Source organism: Oncorhynchus clarkii, chromosome 9 (assembly GCF_045791955.1).
Source record: "Oncorhynchus clarkii lewisi isolate Uvic-CL-2024 chromosome 9, UVic_Ocla_1.0, whole genome shotgun sequence".
NCBI lineage: Eukaryota > Metazoa > Chordata > Actinopteri > Salmoniformes > Salmonidae > Oncorhynchus > Oncorhynchus clarkii.
Genome location: NC_092155.1, coordinates 16,386,675 through 16,408,283, shown reverse-complemented (window position 1 = coordinate 16,408,283; position 21,609 = coordinate 16,386,675). Strand labels below are relative to the sequence as shown.

Genomic DNA, 21,609 nt, shown 5'->3' with positions numbered 1-21,609 from the left:
AATCAGCATTCTGGTGGTGGCAGCCCCCAACCCCCTGACTTCCCCATTGGTGAAGCCTTCTAAAAAAACGGAAGCAGGCGCTACCATTTTGAAACACGGCACTGCTTAGGTAAGTAAGATGGTAGATGTATGTACCTCTTTTATTCGATGTATTTACTAAAGATGAACAATAAGTAACGATTCGTAGAAATATTAGGTTTTAATCGTCAGCGGAAGAACCAATGACACGAAACACGAAAGCGTATTGTCGTTCCATTGAAGACATTTTCGCTATCGTGCAATGTATCCGTTCCAGTGCGGAAAAATGCTGTGACTAACATTTCCAATGTAACATTGTTTTGTTATATGTCCACCACTCACTCATCCGATACAGTTCGTGTACTGTTTTTGTAGATTGGATTAATGATAACACAACAATGGCATCGAAACCCCATTTCCAGCTACTTAGGCAAATCGTCTCACATTTTCGCCGCGAGGTTTGTTCAGTTTCGGTCACACCAACCAAAACCTAAGCATCCTCTCCAGTCCATGTGGGTAATTTTAAAGAAAACGTGTCGTCTATCAATTGTTTTCTCAGTCTTAGCAGCGAATTGGAAAGTCATGTAAACCCGAACCACGTTTTTGATGCATATCTGTAACGTCCATGGGAGATTCCCAATGGCAGGGTTGCCAGGTGAAGCTAAAATTTGTAGCCAGTGACCTCTGAAAACCCGCCCACAAGGCCTGACAACTAGCCCAAAAATGTTTTTCAGTTGCAAGGGAGGAGTTGCCACATTTTCCCAAAACCCCTTTTCCGTAACCTTATTGAGCGAATTAAGAAGGAATATCGACATATTTTTTAACAGCGTAGGCTAATAAACTAAATCCGGTTTCCCATCAAAATGATAATTCTTGCCAGTTTAAGAATGTCGCTAGAGAAAAGATAAATCACCCTTATTAAACTCCAGATAATTGTCCATAAGTGGACGTCATTTAACTTGTTTTGGCTGCTATGATTGAGCAATGTGTGGTATTTGCCCAATATACCACAGCTAAGGGCTGTTCTTAGGACATAGCTTTTAGCTGTGGTATATTGGCCATATACCACAAACCCCTGAGGTGCCTTATTGCTATTATAAACTGGTTACCAACTTAGTTAGAACAGTAAAAAGTATGTTTTTGTCATTCCCCTGACACACATCTGATATACCATGGCTTTCAACCAATCAACATTCAGGGCTCAAACCAGCCAGTTTATAATTGTAAATAAATCCAGTTTGCAGCATGTGCATAACTATAGATACATTAGACAGGAGAGTTTGAGTGATGAAAGTTGGACAGAGGAATTCGAAATCTCTGCAAGAAACACTTGGATGAATGTCCTTGTTTTAAATGTTAATGTTATCTTATTTTCTGGCAATTGTGCCGTTATTATGTGCCAGATGTTAAGACTACAAACCGTTATAAATGGCCTATTTGCAAGATTTACTTATTTCAGGGGTTAAATAAATCAGGGGTTATAATTGCAATTCAACTTTGCTGTGGTTTGCTGAGCTAGATGCAGGTAGCCTATAGCCCCTGATATGCCAAAATCTAATTTCAGGTAAAAATCCACAATGAAACTGACATTAAATGTGGAGAATGATACATTTACAATAGAGCTGTGACCATGATCACAAGGCTACAACAACAAACTGAATTCTAGGCAATTTATTACATCTGGTTGCCAGCTCAGGGTAGGCTTCACAAGTGGCACACATTTATTTGCAATGACTCCAGTGATATCGTCATTTCAATATATATTTATTGTATTTTTATATATATATATATAGTATTACTATAGTATTTTTTAAACTCTAGTTCTTGAACTGCATTGTTGGTTAAGGGCTTGTATGTAAGCATTTCACGGTAAGGTCTACACCTGTTTTATTCGGCGCATGTGACACTTACAATTTGATTTTAAATGGTAGATGACATAGAAGTTAATAGCCTACTTGATGGTCAATAGATGCAAATGCAGCCAATCATTCTCTACAATTAATGGAATTTTCATTGTGGACTTTTTCCATTACACAAGCTACATAACCATTTCCACTCGCGCAGTCCTGCAGACCCTTGAACTGAGCATGCGTTAAACCCTTCGCTTGATACTGTTATCCATAAGAAAAGTCTACATCAGAATGCAGTTTACTTTAGGCCACCTCTGAGCGAATTTATCTAAAGAGCTCTAGTGCGCATTACGTCTTTTTCCAATGCGTGGTCGCCATTGTATCAGTTCTAGCACGTTAAAATGTTTTTTTTTTTGTTGGAAAAAGGGTGTCTCCATAATGAGGATTCTAAATAGCCTACATACAACTGGTCAAAAGTTATCACGACGTGCGCGCGGCTACTATCACGACGTGCGCGCGGTGACTCAGCTGCCTCTGCTGCAGCACTCTCTTCAACCAGCGACCTCAACACACACTCACCCCTCCGGCCCTCCCCCTCTCCACCATTCATTCACATACACAGTAAGCAGGTCACAGTGAAACATATATATAACTTTAGAAATGCCATAGCGGCCGCGGTGCAATTTAGAAGTAGACCAAAAACCTACCACCCGCACCAATACATTTTCCCCGCAAATTGTTTTATTTTTATTGCAACAATAATAACAATTTTACACATCATTACAGGGACATTCCTGTGAATAAAATCAAATAATAAAACACCAAGGGACCATAAAAATAAATAATACTTAAGGACATTTGAGATGTGACAAGGCAATGAGACATTAACAAACATCCAGAGACATGACTTCTAATATTTTTTTCCTACTTTTTAAGTTTCACAAGTTTGAGGGATTTGTAAAATTGTAAAAGTTCAATAAAAATAAAATTGACATTTCCCACCCTATTTACATTTTGTGAATATAATATTTGACCAAGAGAATAGTAATGTTAATAAAATAGTTATGATCGGAATTTACAAGGATAAGCATAATGCCGTTTAATGTCATCAAAGGTCATTTTGGAGACTATATACACAACCATCCATGAATTTCAATCCATAGTTTACTAGAATGGCGGCATGAAAAAAATACATGTTCTAAAGATTCTGAATCAGAGGAGCATTTTTTTGTCAAAATGTAACATTTTGTGCAATAAGTAATTAACAGGGTAGATGTGAGAAAATATTTTAAACATTCTTTAAATGTTGGGATAACTGGACAATTAAAGTAAAAGGTCATGGCTTTTGACCATAGCATGGGTTGGTCACTTCCATAGCAATATATTGAATTATAATCACAAAATATACTTAATTAACTGACAATCGTATCCACTTATCATTTAATTTTTTATCCAAAAGGTTCAAGTCAGTAATTTGTAAACTTGGTAAAGTGGAAACAACCTCATAATATAACAGTGTTCCTATTCATTTTAATAGTGCTATTATTCAAATCACTGTTTTATGGAGGGGAAATTGTTCTTGAATATCCTTTTCCAGAATTTTTTTTTTCTGGTGTAACTTAGACAATTTCACAGGTAATTTTGGAGGGTCAAAGTCACATTTATTTTGAAATTCAAGTTCGAGTGTATTAAACAGACTGTTAGGGATATGATACCACATAGAGGTAGGATTAGACAGATTTAATTTCTATAAGTTTACAGACACTTAGGTTGGAGTCATTAAAACTCCTTTTTCAAGCACTCCACACATTTCTTGTTAACAAACTATAGTTTTGGCAAGTCGGTTAGGACATCTACGTTGTGCATGACAAGTAATTTTTCCAACAATTGTTTACAGACAGATTATTTCACTTATAATTCACTGTATCACAATTCCAGTGTGTCAGAAGTTTACATACACTAAGTTGACTCTGTCTTTAAACAGCTTGGAACATTTCCGAAAATGATGTCATGGCTTTAAAAGCTTCTGATAGGCTAATTGACATCATTTGAGTCAATTGGAGGTGTACTTGTGGATGTATTTCAAGGCCTACCTTCAAACTCAGTGCCTATTTTGCTTGACATAATGGGAAAATCAAAAGAAATCAGCTAAGACCTCCAGAAAAACAATTGTAGACCTTTACAAGTCTGGTTCATCCTTGGGAGCAATATCCAAACGCCTGAAGGTACCATCTGTACAAACAATAGTGTGCTAGTAACTTATAGTCAGTTACCAACAACATGATTGTTCTCCAATGGTCCTTCTTTGGTTTGGGTATTATAACTATTTGTCCCCGTCTCAAAGGAGGTAAGAAAGCATTGTCAATAACCTCTTTGTAGACCGAAAGCGATAACTCTCTAATATCAGGCCAAAAATCTCAATAGAATTCAGCTGTCAGGACATTCGGTCCAGGGGATTTACCTATTTACCTATTTACCTAGGAATTTGTTTAATGGCTTGGTCAAACTCAGTAATACCTATATCGGAATCACAGAGTTCCTTAAACTTTTATTCTATAGGGTTAACAGAGTTATTAACAGAATCAAAAAAGGAATCCAAGTCGCCTTCCGAAAGATGAGATTGATACAGTGTACTCTAGAAAGAGTGTATTTCCTTATTAATCACTTCAAGATCATCAGATATAGTGTTGTTTACATAAATGGATGAAATACTATTCCTAGTCTGCTTACTTTTCTCCAAATGAAAGAAATAAGATGTGTTTTTTCCACCTTTCTCAATCCATTTGGCCTTTGAACGGATGAAGGCACCCTGTGCTATATCGTTGTATATGTCGTCCAGTTCATCGTTTTCAAAGTAGCCCAATTTACCGGAATTCAATCGTGAACATGGCAACACTGCCCGATGGTTCAAGCATTTTTGTAATTTTTAATTTTTTAAACTTTGTCTCGTGCTGCGCCATTAGAGATAAATAGTTTTCCCCGCTCCAGTGATGCCTCAACTGAAGTCGGTTTAGTGATGGAAATATAAGCTTTTCGTTGGACGGTGTATACCATGTACCATGACTAATACAACTTGAACATTGATCTGATCTCAGCGGAAAGGCTACCATGTAGAGCATTTCCAGTATTCTATACATGTGCTTGGCACAGAAAAGTACATTTTTGTGCTTTTCGATTTACAGCTAGCATAGCAACTGGCCCTAAACTGTTGTGATAAACCTGCAGGGTAGCCTAGTGCTTCTTGACCTGAAAGAAGTAAGGTCAGAGTTCAACATGTTGCATGATTATAGCATAGGCTAGTAAGGCTACATAACCAAGTGTCAATGGTGTCTTCCTTATAATTACATATTAGAAATCTATGGTGTCTTCCATATAATTACATAATAGAACTCCATGGTGTCTTCCATATAATTACATATTAGAAATCTATGGTGTCTTCCATTTAATTACATATTAGAAATCTATGGTGTCTTCCTTATAATTACATATTAGAACTCTATGGTGTCTTCCATATAATTACATATTAGAACTCCATGGTGTCTTCCATATAATTACATATTAGAAATCTATGGTGTCTTCCATATAATTACATATTAGAACTCTATGGTGTCTTCCATATAATTACATATTAGAACTCTATGGTGTCTTCCATATAATTACATATTAGAACTCTATGGTGTCTTCCATATAATTACATATTAGAACTCTATGGTGTCTTCCATGTTGTTATTCTGCATGGTGGTCAATTGTCAAATATTTTCTTGACACATACTTCCTTTTCCCCTGTGGTCTCGTCATTCATTTTGTCAGCTCTTGCTTTCTCCCTTATGGGTGTCTCTTGAACTGTTTGGTTTTTGGTGTTTCCAGCATTGTGGACAAGAATGTTTTGTTTTTTACAGTATGTTCACTTGTCTCTCTCTCTCTCCCTTGTGTCCCCTGTCTGCCTGTATCTGTCTGTGTCTGCCCGTATCTGTGCATGTCCCACCACAGCTCCACTATGGACAAGAGCAACACGGTGAAGCTCTTCGTGGGCAACCTGGCTCTAGACACCACCCAGGAGGAGCTGTCGGCCATCTTTGAGGCGTACGGCCAGGTGGTCAGTTGCAGCGTCCTCCGACAGTTCGCCTTCGTACACCTACAGGTAGGCTATAGATATCCCATAGGGAGGACTAAGGTCTAAGTCCCAATTCTCTTCAGTTCTTCTAAAGTGTACACTTGCACACTCTTCGTCATGGATATAACAATGATCTAAACGCCTTCCAGCCAATGTTTACACCAACCGATCCTATTCTTTTAAATCCCCGGTGGTGAGTGCACTACAGAACTGTGTGTTTGTCATTTTTAAATGGTGATTGTTTTTGTGTGTACATAGGCTACATTGAGTTGATATGGTAGAAAATGTATTTCCTCATTGAGTTTTCCTCACTTTAAAGTCTCCTCATCTATATGAATGTCTTATTATTTTGACATTTACTTTGTTTTCTAATCAAATCTACTCCCAGGGTGAGGGTGCTGCGGAGCGGGCCATCAGGGAGCTGAACGGCAGGGAGTTCCGGGGGAGGAACCTGGTGGTGGAGGAGTCCCGGGGCAGACCGCTCCACTCCACCAAGGTGTTTGTGGGGAACCTGTCGGGCATGTGCACCACCGAGGACCTCCAGGAGCTCTTCCAGACCTTTGGTAAAGTGCTGGAGTGCGACAAAGTCAAAGGTGAGCCACGCCCCTTCTCATTGAGGGGTACTCCACGAGAAGGGAGTATCCCTACGAGGGTGTCTCAGGGGGATTTGGGATATGCAATGAACACATTTCCACTTCACACATGTATGTAATACACACTTGTACATGTGTGAAATAGGACAAATATAAGCACCCACCAAAATAATAACGTTATTATAATGGTACTCATAAGGGTGAAGGGAGAGATTGCTCAGTATGGCGAAGGGTGAAGTTGACCCTAGATGTTGATCTTGGATCAGTTTGCATTTCCCCCACTACTAGCCTAGTGGTCAGATCGTTGGGCCCGTAACCGAAAGGTCGCTGGTTTGTATATACTCAAGCCGACAAGGTGAAGAGTCTGTCTCCTTGAGCAAGACACTTAACACTAATTTGGCTGACCCTGTAAAACAACACATTTCACTCCACCAATCTGGTGAATGTGACAATAAAACATATGTGTGTGTTTTAATGGTTAGGTTTGGGGGAAGGGAAACTGATCCTAGATCTGTACCTAGAGGGAATCTCACCCTGGAACTTACAGTACATTATGGCGTACCGGTGCTTGAAGTAGGCCGGGCGGTGTCGTCTAGTATGGAGTACAGACACCTAATTCTCTACCTCTGGAGTGCTGCACCTCTTATAGAACAGGCCATTGGCTTTCATATATGACGGGTACCAGCACCCAAAATGAGTACCGTCACCTATGTCATTGCACTGCATACCGGTGATGGCTAGCTGAAAGTGTAAAGATCCAAGGTACTCTAAGTTGTTTGGGGCTTTTTCATTGTGCAACTTGACAATCAGGTAAGGTTTGTGTGTAGTTGTATAGATCAGTAAGAATCGTGTGTGTATAGAGCGGTAAGATGTGTGTGTGTGTGGCATGCCCGGTGTGGTTCTAACTGGTGTCCCTGTGCTCAATGACAGCCAGGCTCTCCTCTTCTGCAGGCTACGCCTTCGTGCACATGGAGAACAAGGAGGAGGCTCTTCAGGCCATCGAGGCCCTCCACGGCACCTCCTTCAAGGGACGCCCGCTCTCCGTGGAACTCTCCAAGGTGCTGTAGCACGATGCACTGACATGGAGATAGAATCCCTTGACTGGCACCCCCCCACTCCTCCATTCAAGTCAATTGGCATTGTTAAATGAGGATCGGTGACCATTTTGAGTGTACCCATGAGGGTGCAGCCAAATTGCTGTGGTCTGAGGGGTGATGCCTGTTCTAGTGATTCTATTTTTGTGTACTACATTACCCATACTGCCCTGTCTTGTATATCCAGTTCTATGATGGTGAAGGCGTTCCTGAAGGTTTAGCATGGTGTACAACCGCAGTGGTTCTCAAACCTCTCCTCGCAGATCCCCAGCCATTCCATGTATTTGAATTATTCCACAGCTAGGACACCTGATTCCACTTGTCAACTAATCATCAAGCCCTTGACTAGGTGAATTAGTTTAGGACTGCAACAAAATTGCGAAATGTCTGGGGTCCCCGAGGAGAGGTTTGAGAACCACTACAGTGCCTATAATGCTCTGAGTTGTAGGCTAGATCTGGTTGTCTCTTAGTAAAGACAGTTCCTGAAGCTCGCTAACAAATGATGTCCGTCTCTATACAGGTGCAGCCCTCCAAGCAGACCCCGACGGGGAAGATCCCCTGTGTGAGCTGTGGGAAGCAGGGCCACTATGCCGGGGAGTGCCCTGTAGGGAAGTCCTCTCTGGAACAGTACCAGAGCCAGGCAGCTGTGTTAGCTGCAGCTGCCGCCGCCGCAGCCGGCCTGCCCCTCCAGGTCCAGCAAAGCGTCCACAACTCTGTCTACAACACCTCGACCTTTGACCCCACCTACGCGGCGTTGACGGGCCTCACCACCGGCACGCGGGCGGAAGGCAACCCCGTCAACCAGGCGGTGTATGGTGCCCTGGCGACGCAGGTCTACGGCGCTAACGTGGCCAATCAGCTCTATGGGGTCCAGGCAGCCAATCAGGCGGCAGCGTTGACGCAGGCGGGCGCCACGCAGGTGTACGCCAGCTCCATGAACCCCAGCCACGCCGCTCTCTACGGTCAGCTCAGTCAGATTGCCGCCAGCCCCGCTGCAGCATCCGCTGCCGCCGCCTACTCCACACCAGTTTACGCGCATGCCATGGCTAACCACCACCATCCGGGGGCCATCTACCTGGCTGCACCTGGCGTAGAGATGCCTGCGGCCGCCGCGGCAGTCAACCAGGCCTACGCCATGGCGCCGGCGCTCTATGGGGGCGCCCAGCATGCCTACGGCCACTTGGGGATGGGTGCCGCCATGAGCGCATCGGCAGACCCGTCGGCGGCCATCTTTGAAGCGGCGAGGGTTCAGCACTACTTCGCCCAGGGACAGCAGGTTCTGGCCGAGCAGCAGAACGCGGCGGCAGTGGCTGCGGCACAAGCGGCAAAGTCTGGAGAGCGGGACCGGAGTCCCTTGAGGCGCTCTGCGGGGTCCCTGCTGCCCGATCCCGTCATGAAGCCCTTCATGTACCAGAGAGCCCCCAAGCAGCGCCGGCCGCTGCTCCCCACCCCCGCCGGGCGAGCTGCAGAGGAAGCAGCGGAGGCTGGAGAGGACCCCATGGCTAGGTACTACCACTTCTCTTCTTATCCAACCCTCTTTGACCCTTCACGATTTAGTTCACTTTACAGCTAATTACAAGTTAAGAAAGTCCACTAAGTAGAATTTTGACTTAGTCTCCCATTGACATCATCAGTGCTGGACTAAAGTAGAAGTTATTATTCACCCCAATGCTTTTAGGAGCCCTTAACCCTAATCTCTTTATTGAAGCCTCTTCTACCCTCCCCAATGCACTACACCCTACACACTATCTTCTCACTACATTACCCTGTCTCACTACAAACCTTCCTCAGTGTTCAGACTTCAGGAGTGGTAGTGGACATACTTATTGGAACTGAATTGCTCAGTACATTATCCTTAATTTCCATCAAAGACTTGCTTGACCCCCTGTACATTTTCTGAAAGCCTGTTTGTGTGAAAAGACTACAATTCCCTACTGGTAGATGATCTAAATGCTCTATCTGTCCCCCTCCCTTTCTCCCTCCCTTCCTCCCTCCGTGTGGATCTTAGAGAGCAGTGCCAACAGTACGCTGAATACAACCACCAGCAGTACCAGCAGCTCCAGCACTTACAGTAATTAGGAGAATCCTAATTTCCAGTCAAAACTTCTTTAAGTCAAGAAAGTCCACTTTAAGTCCAATTTCGGCTTAGCCTTGCACTGACGCAAATGGAAGACTAAGTGGAACTTTGACTTCAGTGGAGGTTAGGGTTCACCCCAATGGTTTTAGGAGCTTTTAACCTTATTGAATCCTCTCTGACCCTCTCCAATGCACTACACCCTCTCCTCCTTTTCACTACGTGACCCTCTGTCTGATGTTCAGACTTCAGGAGTGGTAGTGGACATACTTCCTGGAACTGAATTGCTCAAGACATTATCTTTCAATGCCATCAGAGACTCTTAACCCCATGTACATTTCCTGAAAGCCTGTTCTTTGTGTGCAAAGACTACAATTCCCTAGTAGATTATGTAAAAACGCTCTTTCTGAAAGGCTGTTTGTGTAAAAAGACTACAGTTTCCTACTAGTCAATGCCTTGGTGTTAAAAGACTACAATTCCCTACTGGTAGATGATCTAAATTGCTCTATCTTTCCCCCTCCCTCCGTGTGTATTTTAGAGAGCAGTACCAACAGTATGCTGAGTACTACCACCAGCAGCACCAACAGCACCAGCAGCTCCAGCAGCTACAGTATGCTACCTACCCTACCTACCGCCCCCCGAAGGGCTCTCTGTACCCCCACTCAAATTTTTGTGTGTAAAAGACTGTAATATACAATCCCTAGTAGATAATCCCAAACCCTCTTGTCTGTCTGTCTCCCTACCCTTTTCTCTCTCGCTCTTCCCGTCTCACTCGATTTCTCCTTCTCCCTCCCCCTTCTCTCCTTCTCATTCCCTCTCTCCCCCAGGTACTATGCAGAGTACTACCAGCAGTACCAGCAGTACCAGCAACTCCAGCAGTACCAGCAACTCCAACAGTACCAGCAACTCCAACAGCTCCAGTACGCCTACCCGCCTCCCAACCACCACGCCATGGCTTCCATCCCTGCCCACGCCATGGCGGGCCACGCCCACCACCACGGCCAACCGGCCCACGTCACGGCGCTGGACGCCGCCCTCAGGCCAGTGGTGCCCGCCTCCGCCGTGGCCGCCGCCATGGTGGCAGCGCCCAGAGTGTATGAGCCGCCGCTGCCGCCGCCACCGAACCGCAAGGAGGCCGTCCTCCGCCGAGCCCCCGAACTCTCCCTTCACACGCCTGAGCCCCCCTTCAGATAGTCACCTCCCTCGTACCCCTCCTCTGTTTCCCCCCCGCCTACCACTGTATACCACCCTCGTACCCCTCCTCACTCTCAGCGGCTGTGTGTGTCTGTGTATATCTGTGTGTGTGGGTATATGTGTGTGTACTGTGGCGGTGGGGATTTGTGTGTGTGAGAGTGTGTTTGGAGTTTAGGAGTTGTCCTTTGACTACAGTAAAAACCCAACCCCAACTTGGTCCTGGTACCACACTAACAGTGCAGTTAGAGAAGGAAGACATTCTGACACCACACAATGTTTAGCTATTGACTCTCAATGGTAGACAGGTGCCAGTAGCAGACAGTCAATGCCTTCAACATAGAGATGAGGTCAAAAATATCACAACCGATTCTTGTACAGTCTGCGCTGTGGTGTGTTGCGTAGCTCCAGGGTTGGAGGGGTCTGTGTGTCTTGTACGCGTCGGGACTGTGGTGCGAGTGTGTGTGGGAGTGGGAGAGTGACGTTGGCTTTCTGTTGTTACGATGTAATACACACACTCCCACACGTGCTGCCTTGTTCCCTCATGAGCTCACCCCGGGGAGATTCGAGGAACATAGGCACACTGTACTATATGAAACTACCCTCTACCTCTCCAACCCCCTCCTTCCCTCACACCGCTGTAACCCCAACACTGAAAGACACTGCTGCATTTCTGCCCGTATTTACTCTGTCTATACCTTAGCCTGGGTAAACCAAATGAGATGCTGGGATCACCACGGGAACAGTAGAGAGTTTAACATTCAGTCTCTCTATACCTACCTCTGACAATGAGAGCACTGAGGTTAGCTGGTTAGAATATGAATGGTCTGCCTTCTATCCATACAGTTTATCAGCCAGTGTCAGTTGCATGGTTGGGGGTCCATTTTAATCAAATTCAGCTTAATTTAAAATGGAATTGACCCCATCCCTGGTCAATAGTTTGGAGAAGAATGACACGTTTTAGGGACAACGTTTTCTATGTACTGTACTACTAGAGTCTTACTGCATCAGTGCATCTTGAGAGGCCTTTTAAAGTATTAAATATTTGAGCTTAGTTTTTTTGGTTGTCGGGTCGATGAAGAGTACATTCTAACCCCTCAGATCAAGTATGAATTATTTTATGGATTTATAAGTAAGTTAACTTTTTAGACTTGCTAGAGAATCATGAGTTTCAATGAGGTTTAAAGGAAAACTCCACCCAAAAACTATATTTTGGTGTTTGTTTCATGAATCCATTTTCAACGATATGTAACTTTCAAAATACAGGTCATCCCTGTATGATCCATTTAGCATCATATGATGCGGCGTTTTGAAAGTTACATATCTCGATTGCTGACAAGCAAAACATTTTGGGGCTATGTCAACAGCGGACTAATGAAACAAACACCAAAATGTTGTTTTTGGGTGGGAATTTCCCTTTAACGTTGTGCCTAAGCTTTGTTTGAAGTGCGTATAGCGGAGGGAAGAACTCCTTTTTAAAGGGCTTTTTTCCCCCTTACATGTCAGTCTCTTTAATCTGCGATGGAGGGAAAGGGGTTAGGATAATGTGGTGCGGTAACCTTCACACCGATGATGATATGGTGATGAGAGATGGAGCAGTATCTTTCAGTCTCCCTGTTCCGACGTATCCTTGCACCCCGCTGTAAGACGACTCACTACCCCCGTAACCCCCTGTGTCCTTCCTCTTCTCCCTGTGATTTTAGTGATTTACTATTTTATCTTGCATATAATCTCTCTGTCACACACACACACACACCAAGTTTTGTCTGTGGGATCTCGACGATCAGGAAAAAAAACACCCTTTCTTGTTATGCTTGTTGCTTGCCTTGTTTCTGACCGTATTTTTAGAACTATTTAAAATATTTCTTTTTTTTTAACAAAAAGGAAAAAGGCATGCTTTTTAATATGTATACTACACATACCCAGCATTTAAAAAATAAAGAATGTTTCTGACTACTGTGAGGAAAAGAAAAAACTGCGTTTCGGATGTATTTCCCCGTTCTTGTTTTTTCCCGTCTCTCCTTCCTTGTTGTAATGACCACACCCATATGACTGGGGACCAGGGTGGCAGAGACAAGGAGGAGTAGCGTCTGTGTGTGCCCCCCCCCCCCCCCTCCCTAGTCTGCCTCGTGGATGGGGTAAGTCTGGTCTGGGGTCAGCGCTCCTCTCTCCAGCCTCACCCAAACTCTAGGCCTATAGCGCAGTCAGACAGACCCTGGGTGCGTGCCAATAATATATATTTTCTCCTCAACTGTGCACTTGTTCACATCCCTTTACTGTTGCGAGAGGAAATGACTGGAATTAGGATGTTTTTATGGTGCCAACTCCTAGGCCAGGTGTATTCAACTCTGACCCTACGAGGTCCAGATCCTGCTTGTGTTCTATTCTACCTGATCATTAATTGCACCCGCCTGGTGTCCCAGGTCTAAATCAGGCTTTGACATCCAGAGTTAAGTTTGAGGGTTCTAGGCCATGTCTCTGCTAATCCTATGTCTTTAACATATGTGGGAAGTTGTGAACAAGTGTATACTTCAGGAGGAAAGAGACCTGGGACAATAGCCCTGGCAGGTACATCAACAAGGCAGCTACTGTGTTACCCTGCTGTTACCATGCGCTCATGTCTGAAAACAGCTTCGTCACCTCTGATCTTTTTGATTTCTACTTCGTGCCAAACTAGTGTCGATTTCATGCCATTTTAATTGCAGAGTCAATGTTGAGTAGAGTGGCGCGCAATACTTGCTTGCAGATGACTCCTTGTTTTAACAATGGGTGGACAAACACAAACATCAGAGACCTGGGGAGAGGCACACAGATAGAATGACTGTGGGGGGGGGGGGGGTGCTGTGTGTCTGCTCCTACCCAACAACCTCACCACCAACACCATGTGTCTGTCTCTGCTGTGTTAGATGTGCATGTCACTCTGCTCTCTGTCCAAAGCCCGTACATACTGACCTACTATTCCAACTGAAATAGGTACCGGCCGCCCAGACACCACCCAGCAGGTGTGAGGTGAGAGGGGGAAGACAATAAACGTCGCGCAGGCAAATGGGAAGTGGGAACTCAATCTTCTCCACCAAGGTAATGAAACAGCACTGTCCCCCTCTCTGACTGTGCCTTGACCGAAACACCCCTCCCCCCTCCTCGTCCGCCATCACCACCCCACCCCCCCTCTGTAGCTCCCCTCACCTGCGTTGACATTGCCCGGGGGGCTTCTTTTGGGGGTCACTGCTCACGCTGTGATGTCTTCTACCAGACTTCCAGTGACTTGTCCTGTCTCTCACCATGCAGCACCTACAGTGACAGGGCTGTCAGTCTCTCTCTGTCGTGCTGATGTGTGTCTGAGAGAGACTGTGTGTGTGTGTGTGTGTGTGACTGACTGTGACTACATGTTTGAGAGCCAGAGACCGTGTGTGTAGTTTAAAGAGTGAGTGAGTGTGTCACTGAATCTCCGTGTCTGAGAGAGAGTGTGTGTGTGATGTCATTGGTGTTTTGAGGCTTGGTACATGTGGATCCCCCGCCCCCGCTAGTGACTCCTACACCGCCGTATTCGCCGCCCCTCCCCCCAACCCATCCCCCTCTGCGCCTGTCCGCCGTACACAGCTTGCTGCCGCCGCCGCCTGCCGCCATCTTGGATCTAGGCTGGGCTCTGTGGATCAGCAGCCCCCGACTGGCCACACCCACCCCTGGCTATGGCTATAACCATAGAGACCTAGTGAATGACAATGGACACCGTGTATGGTGGCCTAGTAGGGTCACACGGCTGGACAGAGTATAAACTCATCAGAGACTTTGTAGGGCGAGAGTTTTTTTGCTTTGCTAAAACTGTGATGCTGGGTTTGCCATGGCTGTGTATGGGAGTTTAATCACTATTCACCACCTCCTTGCAGTTGAATGACTCAAGTCAAACTTATCTAATTAAATCTGATAAACTGACCTTGCTCTGGAGGATAACATTTGGAATAGGTTTTTTAACAGCGAGTTCCCTATGGCCCTCTCGCCCTATCAAAAACGTCCTATAAGACAGACCGGCCCAGTAAGGGCCCAACTACCTGCAGATTCACTGTAATCTCAGGACTCCTATAGGACTTCTTTGGTATGGGGACTATTTCTCTCGAGGTAGCTGCTGTCCCTACACCAACCCGCTGTACCTGTGGGTTGCAATGCGTGTATCTGAATCTCCTTCTCCTGTTGAGATGATTGAATACACACACACCCACTCATCTGAGGTGTCCGGCATGTGGTCTGAACAGCTGAGTAGTGCATTGCCCGTGGGGGGCAGAGACGAGAGTCCCCACTCTGTCTTATGAATGAAGTTAAGGAAAGGATGGATAGATGGAAGGAAGGTGAGTTGGTAATGTAGGGATCTCCAGCTCTGATCCATCCCTGTTCCCTAACTCTTCTATCCTGACCATGGGGGGCCCTACACGAAAGTCATAAACACTGGTGCTGCACAAAATAAACTCAGTAGTCTACCACTGCACCAGATGGTTTTTGATGCGTTTTGGGGGGTAATCGATACAAATCCCCCCTTAAAGTTCACCAAAATACAACTGATTATTCGATCTCCATGATCAGGATGTGATGCTCTTTCCCACACAGTCACCTCTCACTCTGACCTGGATGTGTGGAGTCTGACTCTCTCTGGTGTTTGAGTAAATGTAGCCAGCCATGAAGTTCTCCTGGTCTGCTCCCTATTGGCTCACACTGACTGACAACCTCATGGCTGCTCCCTCTCTCTTCACAGCACAGGACAGGGAAGCCATCAATGCTGCCTTACACATAGAAACTCAAAGTATACCATGTCTCCAATACCAATCCCATGGTTTTAAATCCTCACGGAGTGAACGAGTGCACATTTCAAAGGGAGGGGACAGAATTGGAATTGGGCCACAGTTTTGCGCCCTGGGTCGACACCCAAGTCTACTGTCGTTCACACTTAATAACGTTGTTGCCTAAATGCTACCTAGTCACATCAAATATTATATTCTCACAATCAAGAACTTACTTGTAACTATGCTGTAACTAAGTTGACTTAATTGAGAATCTGGGCCCAGTCAAGTGAGGTTACAGTGTAATGGTGTGTGATTACATGTGGTTAGGGAAGAAGCTATATATAGACTTACAGTATAAAGGCAGCTTGATGTAGTGCTAGCTCTTATTGTTATCTAATACCTATGATCTTACTCTGAGGCCTTTCATTTCTCTTGGTGTTGGAGGAGACATGTTTAGGGAGAAAGAGCATCTTTGTACACCAAACTGGATTGTTGTGGTGATGTTTTGCAATGGATCGATGTTGAGTCATTTATTACTTTAAGCACATTTATAGGAAAAACTAAAACAAAGAATCAGCATGCTTGACGGAGATGAAGGGGGACATTTCCACAGTGCAAAATTGTTCACATCTGTCAAAAGAAAAACCCTAAAACTCATTATAATCTGGCAGTGTGATTTTAATTTGACATTGTTCTTCAATGTGCGTTATAAGAAAGTGCATAAACTAGTTTACTATACTAAGCAAGGCATGAACAGTGGCCTTTTTATAACGCACATTGCTGAATAAGTGTCCAATTAAATCACACTTCCAGATGATGAGTTTTAAAGGATTTTTGCACCATGAAAATGTTGCCCATAATGTATTATGACTAATGAATAACCCCAATTGACTATAATGTATACTCCCTTTCTCCTTGCCTTGCTTATGTCTTGAGGCACTGTACCGTCTGCATGGCATTCCCAAATAAATGAGTTTTTGAAATAAACGTCATGTTTTATTCTCTCTTTAATAATCACAATAAGGCTAATTTAAAAAGCTTTTAGCCAACAACTTGTAGCCACTTTTTTAATAAGCAGTGATATGTGCCATTTAATTATATTTTTTTGTGATAAAACATTTGATATATATGTTATACTGTAGGCCTAAATCACTTTGTTTGACTGTATTATGCTGTTTAGCCTTCTGACATTCATATGGAATGTATACATGGAAAATACATAGCACGGCTGGGGGTCCCCGAGGACAGGTTTGGAAATGGATGCAATAAGCCTGTTCCAACAAGCCTAAGTCAGTTCGCTCGATTCAAAATGATATCTTTCTACATCTTAAGATACACTGTGTCTGTATGATTTATAATGACACATCTGTATCTTCAGGAGAATATGTAGCTGTACGGACATTTAAGTTGTCGGAGGTCTGTATTTAACATTGGAGTCGGTGTGAGGGGTATGGAGCCTGAGCGACAGCAAAAGTCTAAACGGTATCCTTGGGATGTCCCAACTCAGAAGTCAGTTCACTGCAGTTGAAATTTAAAACGATTAAAGGGACATTTCACAATTTTTCAACTTCATATTCATCCTCTTGAGCACCACCCCAACATCAACGTTATGTGAAAATGGTGCATTTCTATGTTTTGTATGAAAAATATATAGAGGAAGAATTTAAGTCATCAGTATGCATCGTGATTTTAAACAATTATGAGTAGGCAGTAATTACTAATTGCCTCCTGATTGTCCACTAATTGGTTGATGACATTGGAAATACTTTTGTATCTTTTTTACTACAAAACATAGAAATGCAACATTTTCACATACACATATAGCCGCGAAGTGGTAGGCCACACAAGCTCACAGAACGGGACTGCTGAATGCTGAAGCGCGTAGCGTGTAAAAATGGTCTGTCCTCGGTTACAACACTCACCGAGTTCCAAACTGCCTCTGGAAGCAACGTCAGCACAATAACTGTTCGTCGGGAGCTTCATGAAATAGGTGTCCATGGCAGAGCAGCCGCACACAAGCCTAAGATCACCATGCGCAATGCCAAGCATCAGCTGGAGTGGTGTAAAGCTCACCGCTGTTGGACTCTGGAGCAGTGGAAACGCGTTCTCTGGAGTGATGATTCACGCTTCACCATCTGGCAGTTTGACGGACAAATCTGGGTTTGGCGGATGCCAGGTAAACGCTACCTGCCCCAATACATAGTGCCAACTGTAAAGTTTGGTGGAGGAGGGATAATGGTCTGGTGATGTTTTTCATGTTTCGGACTAGGCCCTTCAGTTCCAGTGAAGATAAATGTTAACACTACAGCATACAATGACATTCGAGACAATTCTGTGCTTCCAACTTTGTGGTAACAGTTTGGGGAAGTGCCCATGATTTTAGAATTAGATGTTCAAGGAGCAGGTGTCCACATACTTCTGATCATGTAGTGTATGTTGATGTTGGCGTGGTGCTGGAGATGATGAATATGAGGTTGAAAAGTGGTGTTATTGCCCTTTAAGGTTAGGGTAAGGGTAAGGGTAGAGGTTAAGCTTAGGGTGTAGGGGACACATGTACCAAGGATCCCGGATAGTGGTGCCTACCAGAAGCAACAGGTGCAATCCACAAGCTTTTGCTTATAAATTATGTCAGTAAGCGGTGCGATTGACGTCTCCATCCCGCTCAGTCCTCCCTGCCCAAGGATAGGTCAACTCCCCAACCACAACCCCGCCCATTGCACCTTTTTAGGGTGAATCCGATACCTGTGCGCCCGGTATCTCACTTTTTGGGGTGCGATCACGTGTGCTACTTTTGGAAAGAAGCACCCGCTAAGCAGAGCTTCTGGTAGTGGGAGCTGCACCTCCGCCGCAGTCTGTACTCTCTGCTTCTGCCTCTCTTCTTTCTCCTGACCAGCACACCTGACAGACAGCGACTCTTCAAGCCCAAGGAGGGTTCCTTCTCGTTTATTTTCTGCATAATCAGAAGGGGGTACTAGAAACCCCAACAAGGCGTGATGATGGCTGTCGAAACCCAAGCGCAATACACCACCTCTTATATGATGAACGAGGAACACCAGTACATGACGCCAGAGGATGAGTGGGACAGGGACCTACTGCTGGACCCCGCCTGGGAGAAACAGCAGCGAAAGGTAGGCCACTTTTGGGATCGGGCAGTGGGTGAGTGAAGTCACTGTGGCAGTTGAGTGTTGGCTGGAGCGGCCGTTGTGCGTTACGGGCTCTGGCTTTAGTCTAGCCCACTCGTTGCGCGTGTTTTATGAGTTCAACAAGTACCCACGGGCAGAACCAAATGGATGTCACGTAGGCTACTAAAGCCCCTTTAAAAGTTATTAAAGTTGTCAAATGAAACAGCATAAACGACCGAGAGAGAGAGTGGGTGGTTGCGTCTTGGCTGCTGAGCTAAGGAGTTGGAGCACGGACCTGCCCCCTCTCAGTTCTGGAAGCTATGAGCAGAGCGGTTAGATATTTGTTGTCTTTCACTTATTTACCTGCCAGAGGCACTTATATATATCCACCCCCACATATTTAAGCTTACTAATACAACAAATAGGGACTTTTACGCACGACTTTTCCAACAGGTCACCATGCACTATAGGCACAACTTGACCAATTACAGAAATCCTAAGCTATGTTTCTGCCTACCAGTCAATAGTTAGACCTACACAATAAAAGCAGGCCTATACATATAGAGAAATACGTTGATATATTATAAACGGAATGCTTTTTAAACTCTATCTCTCAAAACTACAAGTTGTCTCTCTAAGGGAGAGTGTCCATTATTATTCTGTGCTTGAGAAAGTGTCGTGTAGCCTAGAGTAGAGAGTTGTGAAGGGACCCCCGTTGTCTTAGCGATCAGTTGGCCTTGCCCTACTCGCCGAAGAGGTTGACAGGTGCATTTAATGAGCTCTAGCTGTCAAACCTAAAAGTCAAATGGTCTGATGTGACAGTTAGCGATGACGTCCGCCTCGCCTGCATATGCTCTATGGTCTGGCCTAAACTTGGATGGGGACAACCATACTACAATAGGGAATTCATTGAGTATATGACCAAACTTCTACTGGCCATACATGACCGTTCATCAGCTAAGCTGTCATAGGCTTACATTTCTATATTTGGGCACCCATAGCTTTGGTCTGTGGTTAGGCCTATGTATACTTAATTACCATTAATTTACCAGAATAAAAAAAAATTGCTGTGTATATGCATACAAGCATTCATTAGGTAATGTATGGAGTCATTTCAGGTCTTGAGTCCATAGAAGTCAGTCATTCTATATTCTATTTCTTAGTTTGAGTCTATGGAACTCCCCTGTCTCACTATGATGGGACAGTTTCCTTCACACAGTGACTGTACCGGAGCTCACAGGGCCTTAAGGGTGAGAGACATCAACAGATGGCCACTCTGGAGGAGAGGAGGAATGGAGGAGAGGAGAGACGGGGCTCTTATAGAAGTACACCAACGGTTCGTTTCAGGCCCACGAATAAACATGTCCTAAAAATACTCCTGAACACTTTCTGTTCCTCCCCCATCTCTCGCTCTCTTTTCTACTCCCTTCTTCTTCCTCTCCCTCTCCCCCTCTTTCTCTCTCTCTCTCTCTCTCTCTCTCTCTCTCTCTCTCTGTCTCTCTCTCTCTCTCTCTCTCTCTCTCTCTCTTCTACCTCCTGGACAGTTCCCTCTCCAACAGTCTTTCTCACACCTTCTCTGTTTCTCAACAAGTTGTTGTGTAGCTGTTTATCTTCATAGAGCGTAAGTCGATATGTGCCTGTCAGCCGCGCACACACACACCCACACAAGAATACACACAAACACTCACCCCCGCTTACCCCCCCCCCCCGCACACACACACACACACCCACACAAGAATACACACACACACTCACCCCCGCTTACCCCCCCCCCCCCCCACACACACACACACTTTAAGGAACAGCTCAAGAAGCTGATGTCATAAATATAGAAAGCTGCATCATTCCGTGGTGAAATGGATCTGAAAGAGGCTCTGGGCACCTGTTCTAACCCCATGCTCCAGATTTCAGTGGAAAAACCCTTGGCTGCAGACAGGCTCAGTAATAAAGTGTTTGTCAACACACTGTGACTCTGTTGAACATGATACGGCTTCAGAAATGGACGACACACTCATTTTAGTTTATTGCCACTGCCGGTGACTTGTACATTTTTACTTTGGGTGTATATTTATCTATATAACCTTCATGTATAGGGTCGGATTTTGATATAAGTGGTGAAGTAGTGCGATTGACCAAGGTTCGAACCAGTGCCGCAAGACTGTGTTAGCCCGTTGAGCTAAAGCCTAGGTAATAGCCTAACACGAGGCGCTAACTCAAGTCTTCAGGTCTCAAGGCAAGGTTTTTTGTCACTAAGTTTACAAGCCACTAGTGTCATTAGCATGTTACAGTGGTGTGATATATTGTATCTGAGCGTTGGCCGCCTAAGCATTTCAGAATGAAAGGATGATGGATGAGAGGAAGGTGTAAACGATTTCTTTTCACATACCCTGTCCTCTCTGGCCTTACCTCTGTCACAGCCATTCTTTTCTGCAAATAGAGAGCTAGGGAGCTATTTTGTATGATTTGATCCAATACTTTTATGTGAAAGTGCCGTAAGCCTAAGAAGGTGTGTATTGTACGTTTCTACTGTATTTAAAGTTCTGTGTAACTGATGCAATAAAAAAGGTTACTATGACGTTATTAAGCATTTTTGTTAACCTTTATTTCACTAGGCAAGTCAGTTAAGAACAAATTCTTATTTACAATGACAGCCTACCCGTCTAAACCCTCCCCTAACCCGGACGTTGCTGGGCCAATTGTGCGCCGCCCTATAGGACTCCAGATCACGGCCGGTTGTGACATAGCCTGGGAACAAACCAGGGTCTATAGTGACACCTCCAG

The 21,609-nt window shown here is 44.6% G+C and overlaps 2 protein-coding genes across 5 annotated transcripts in view; both read left to right on the top strand.

The window, feature by feature from the left end:
• Positions 1-83: 83 nt before the first annotated feature.
• Positions 84-11,192, top strand: LOC139415979 (RNA-binding protein 4-like). Of its 4 annotated transcripts, XM_071164190.1 has the most exons (8): positions 84-109; positions 5,859-6,009; positions 6,371-6,575; positions 7,506-7,633; positions 8,190-9,175; positions 9,678-9,740; positions 10,282-10,353; positions 10,571-11,192. In XM_071164190.1, exons 2-8 carry the CDS (start codon positions 5,866-5,868, stop codon positions 10,935-10,937), a joined length of 1,965 nt encoding a protein of 654 aa, XP_071020291.1. In that variant the 5' UTR covers positions 84-109; positions 5,859-5,865; the 3' UTR covers positions 10,938-11,192. The 4 variants fall into 4 exon arrangements, with proteins under 4 accessions (XP_071020291.1, XP_071020292.1, XP_071020290.1 ...); XM_071164191.1 differs by lacking the exon at positions 84-109 and having other exon boundaries at positions 5,585-6,009; positions 7,527-7,633; XM_071164189.1 differs by lacking the exon at positions 84-109 and having other exon boundaries at positions 5,585-6,009.
• A 7,063-nt stretch (positions 11,193-18,255) lies between these two features.
• Positions 18,256-21,609, top strand: part of LOC139415978 (alpha-actinin-3-like) — a 62,909-nt gene continuing 59,555 nt past the window's right edge. The window contains exon 1 of the mRNA XM_071164188.1: positions 18,256-18,834. Within this exon, the coding sequence (XP_071020289.1) occupies positions 18,700-18,834 (135 nt within the window). The 5' untranslated portion in view covers positions 18,256-18,699. The remainder of the gene's footprint in view (positions 18,835-21,609) is intronic.

Excerpts from the sequence above, each read along its gene's own strand:
- LOC139415979 (XM_071164189.1), top strand. The coding sequence starts at position 5,845 with ATGTCCCACCACAGCTCCACTATGGACAAGAGCAACACGGTGAAGCTC. Across the intron at positions 9,176-9,677 it reads GGAGAGGACCCCATGGCTAG|AGAGCAGTGCCAACAGTACG; the intron begins GTACTACCACTT and ends TGTGGATCTTAG. Across the intron at positions 9,741-10,281 it reads CAGCAGCTCCAGCACTTACA|AGAGCAGTACCAACAGTATG; the intron begins GTAATTAGGAGA and ends TGTGTATTTTAG.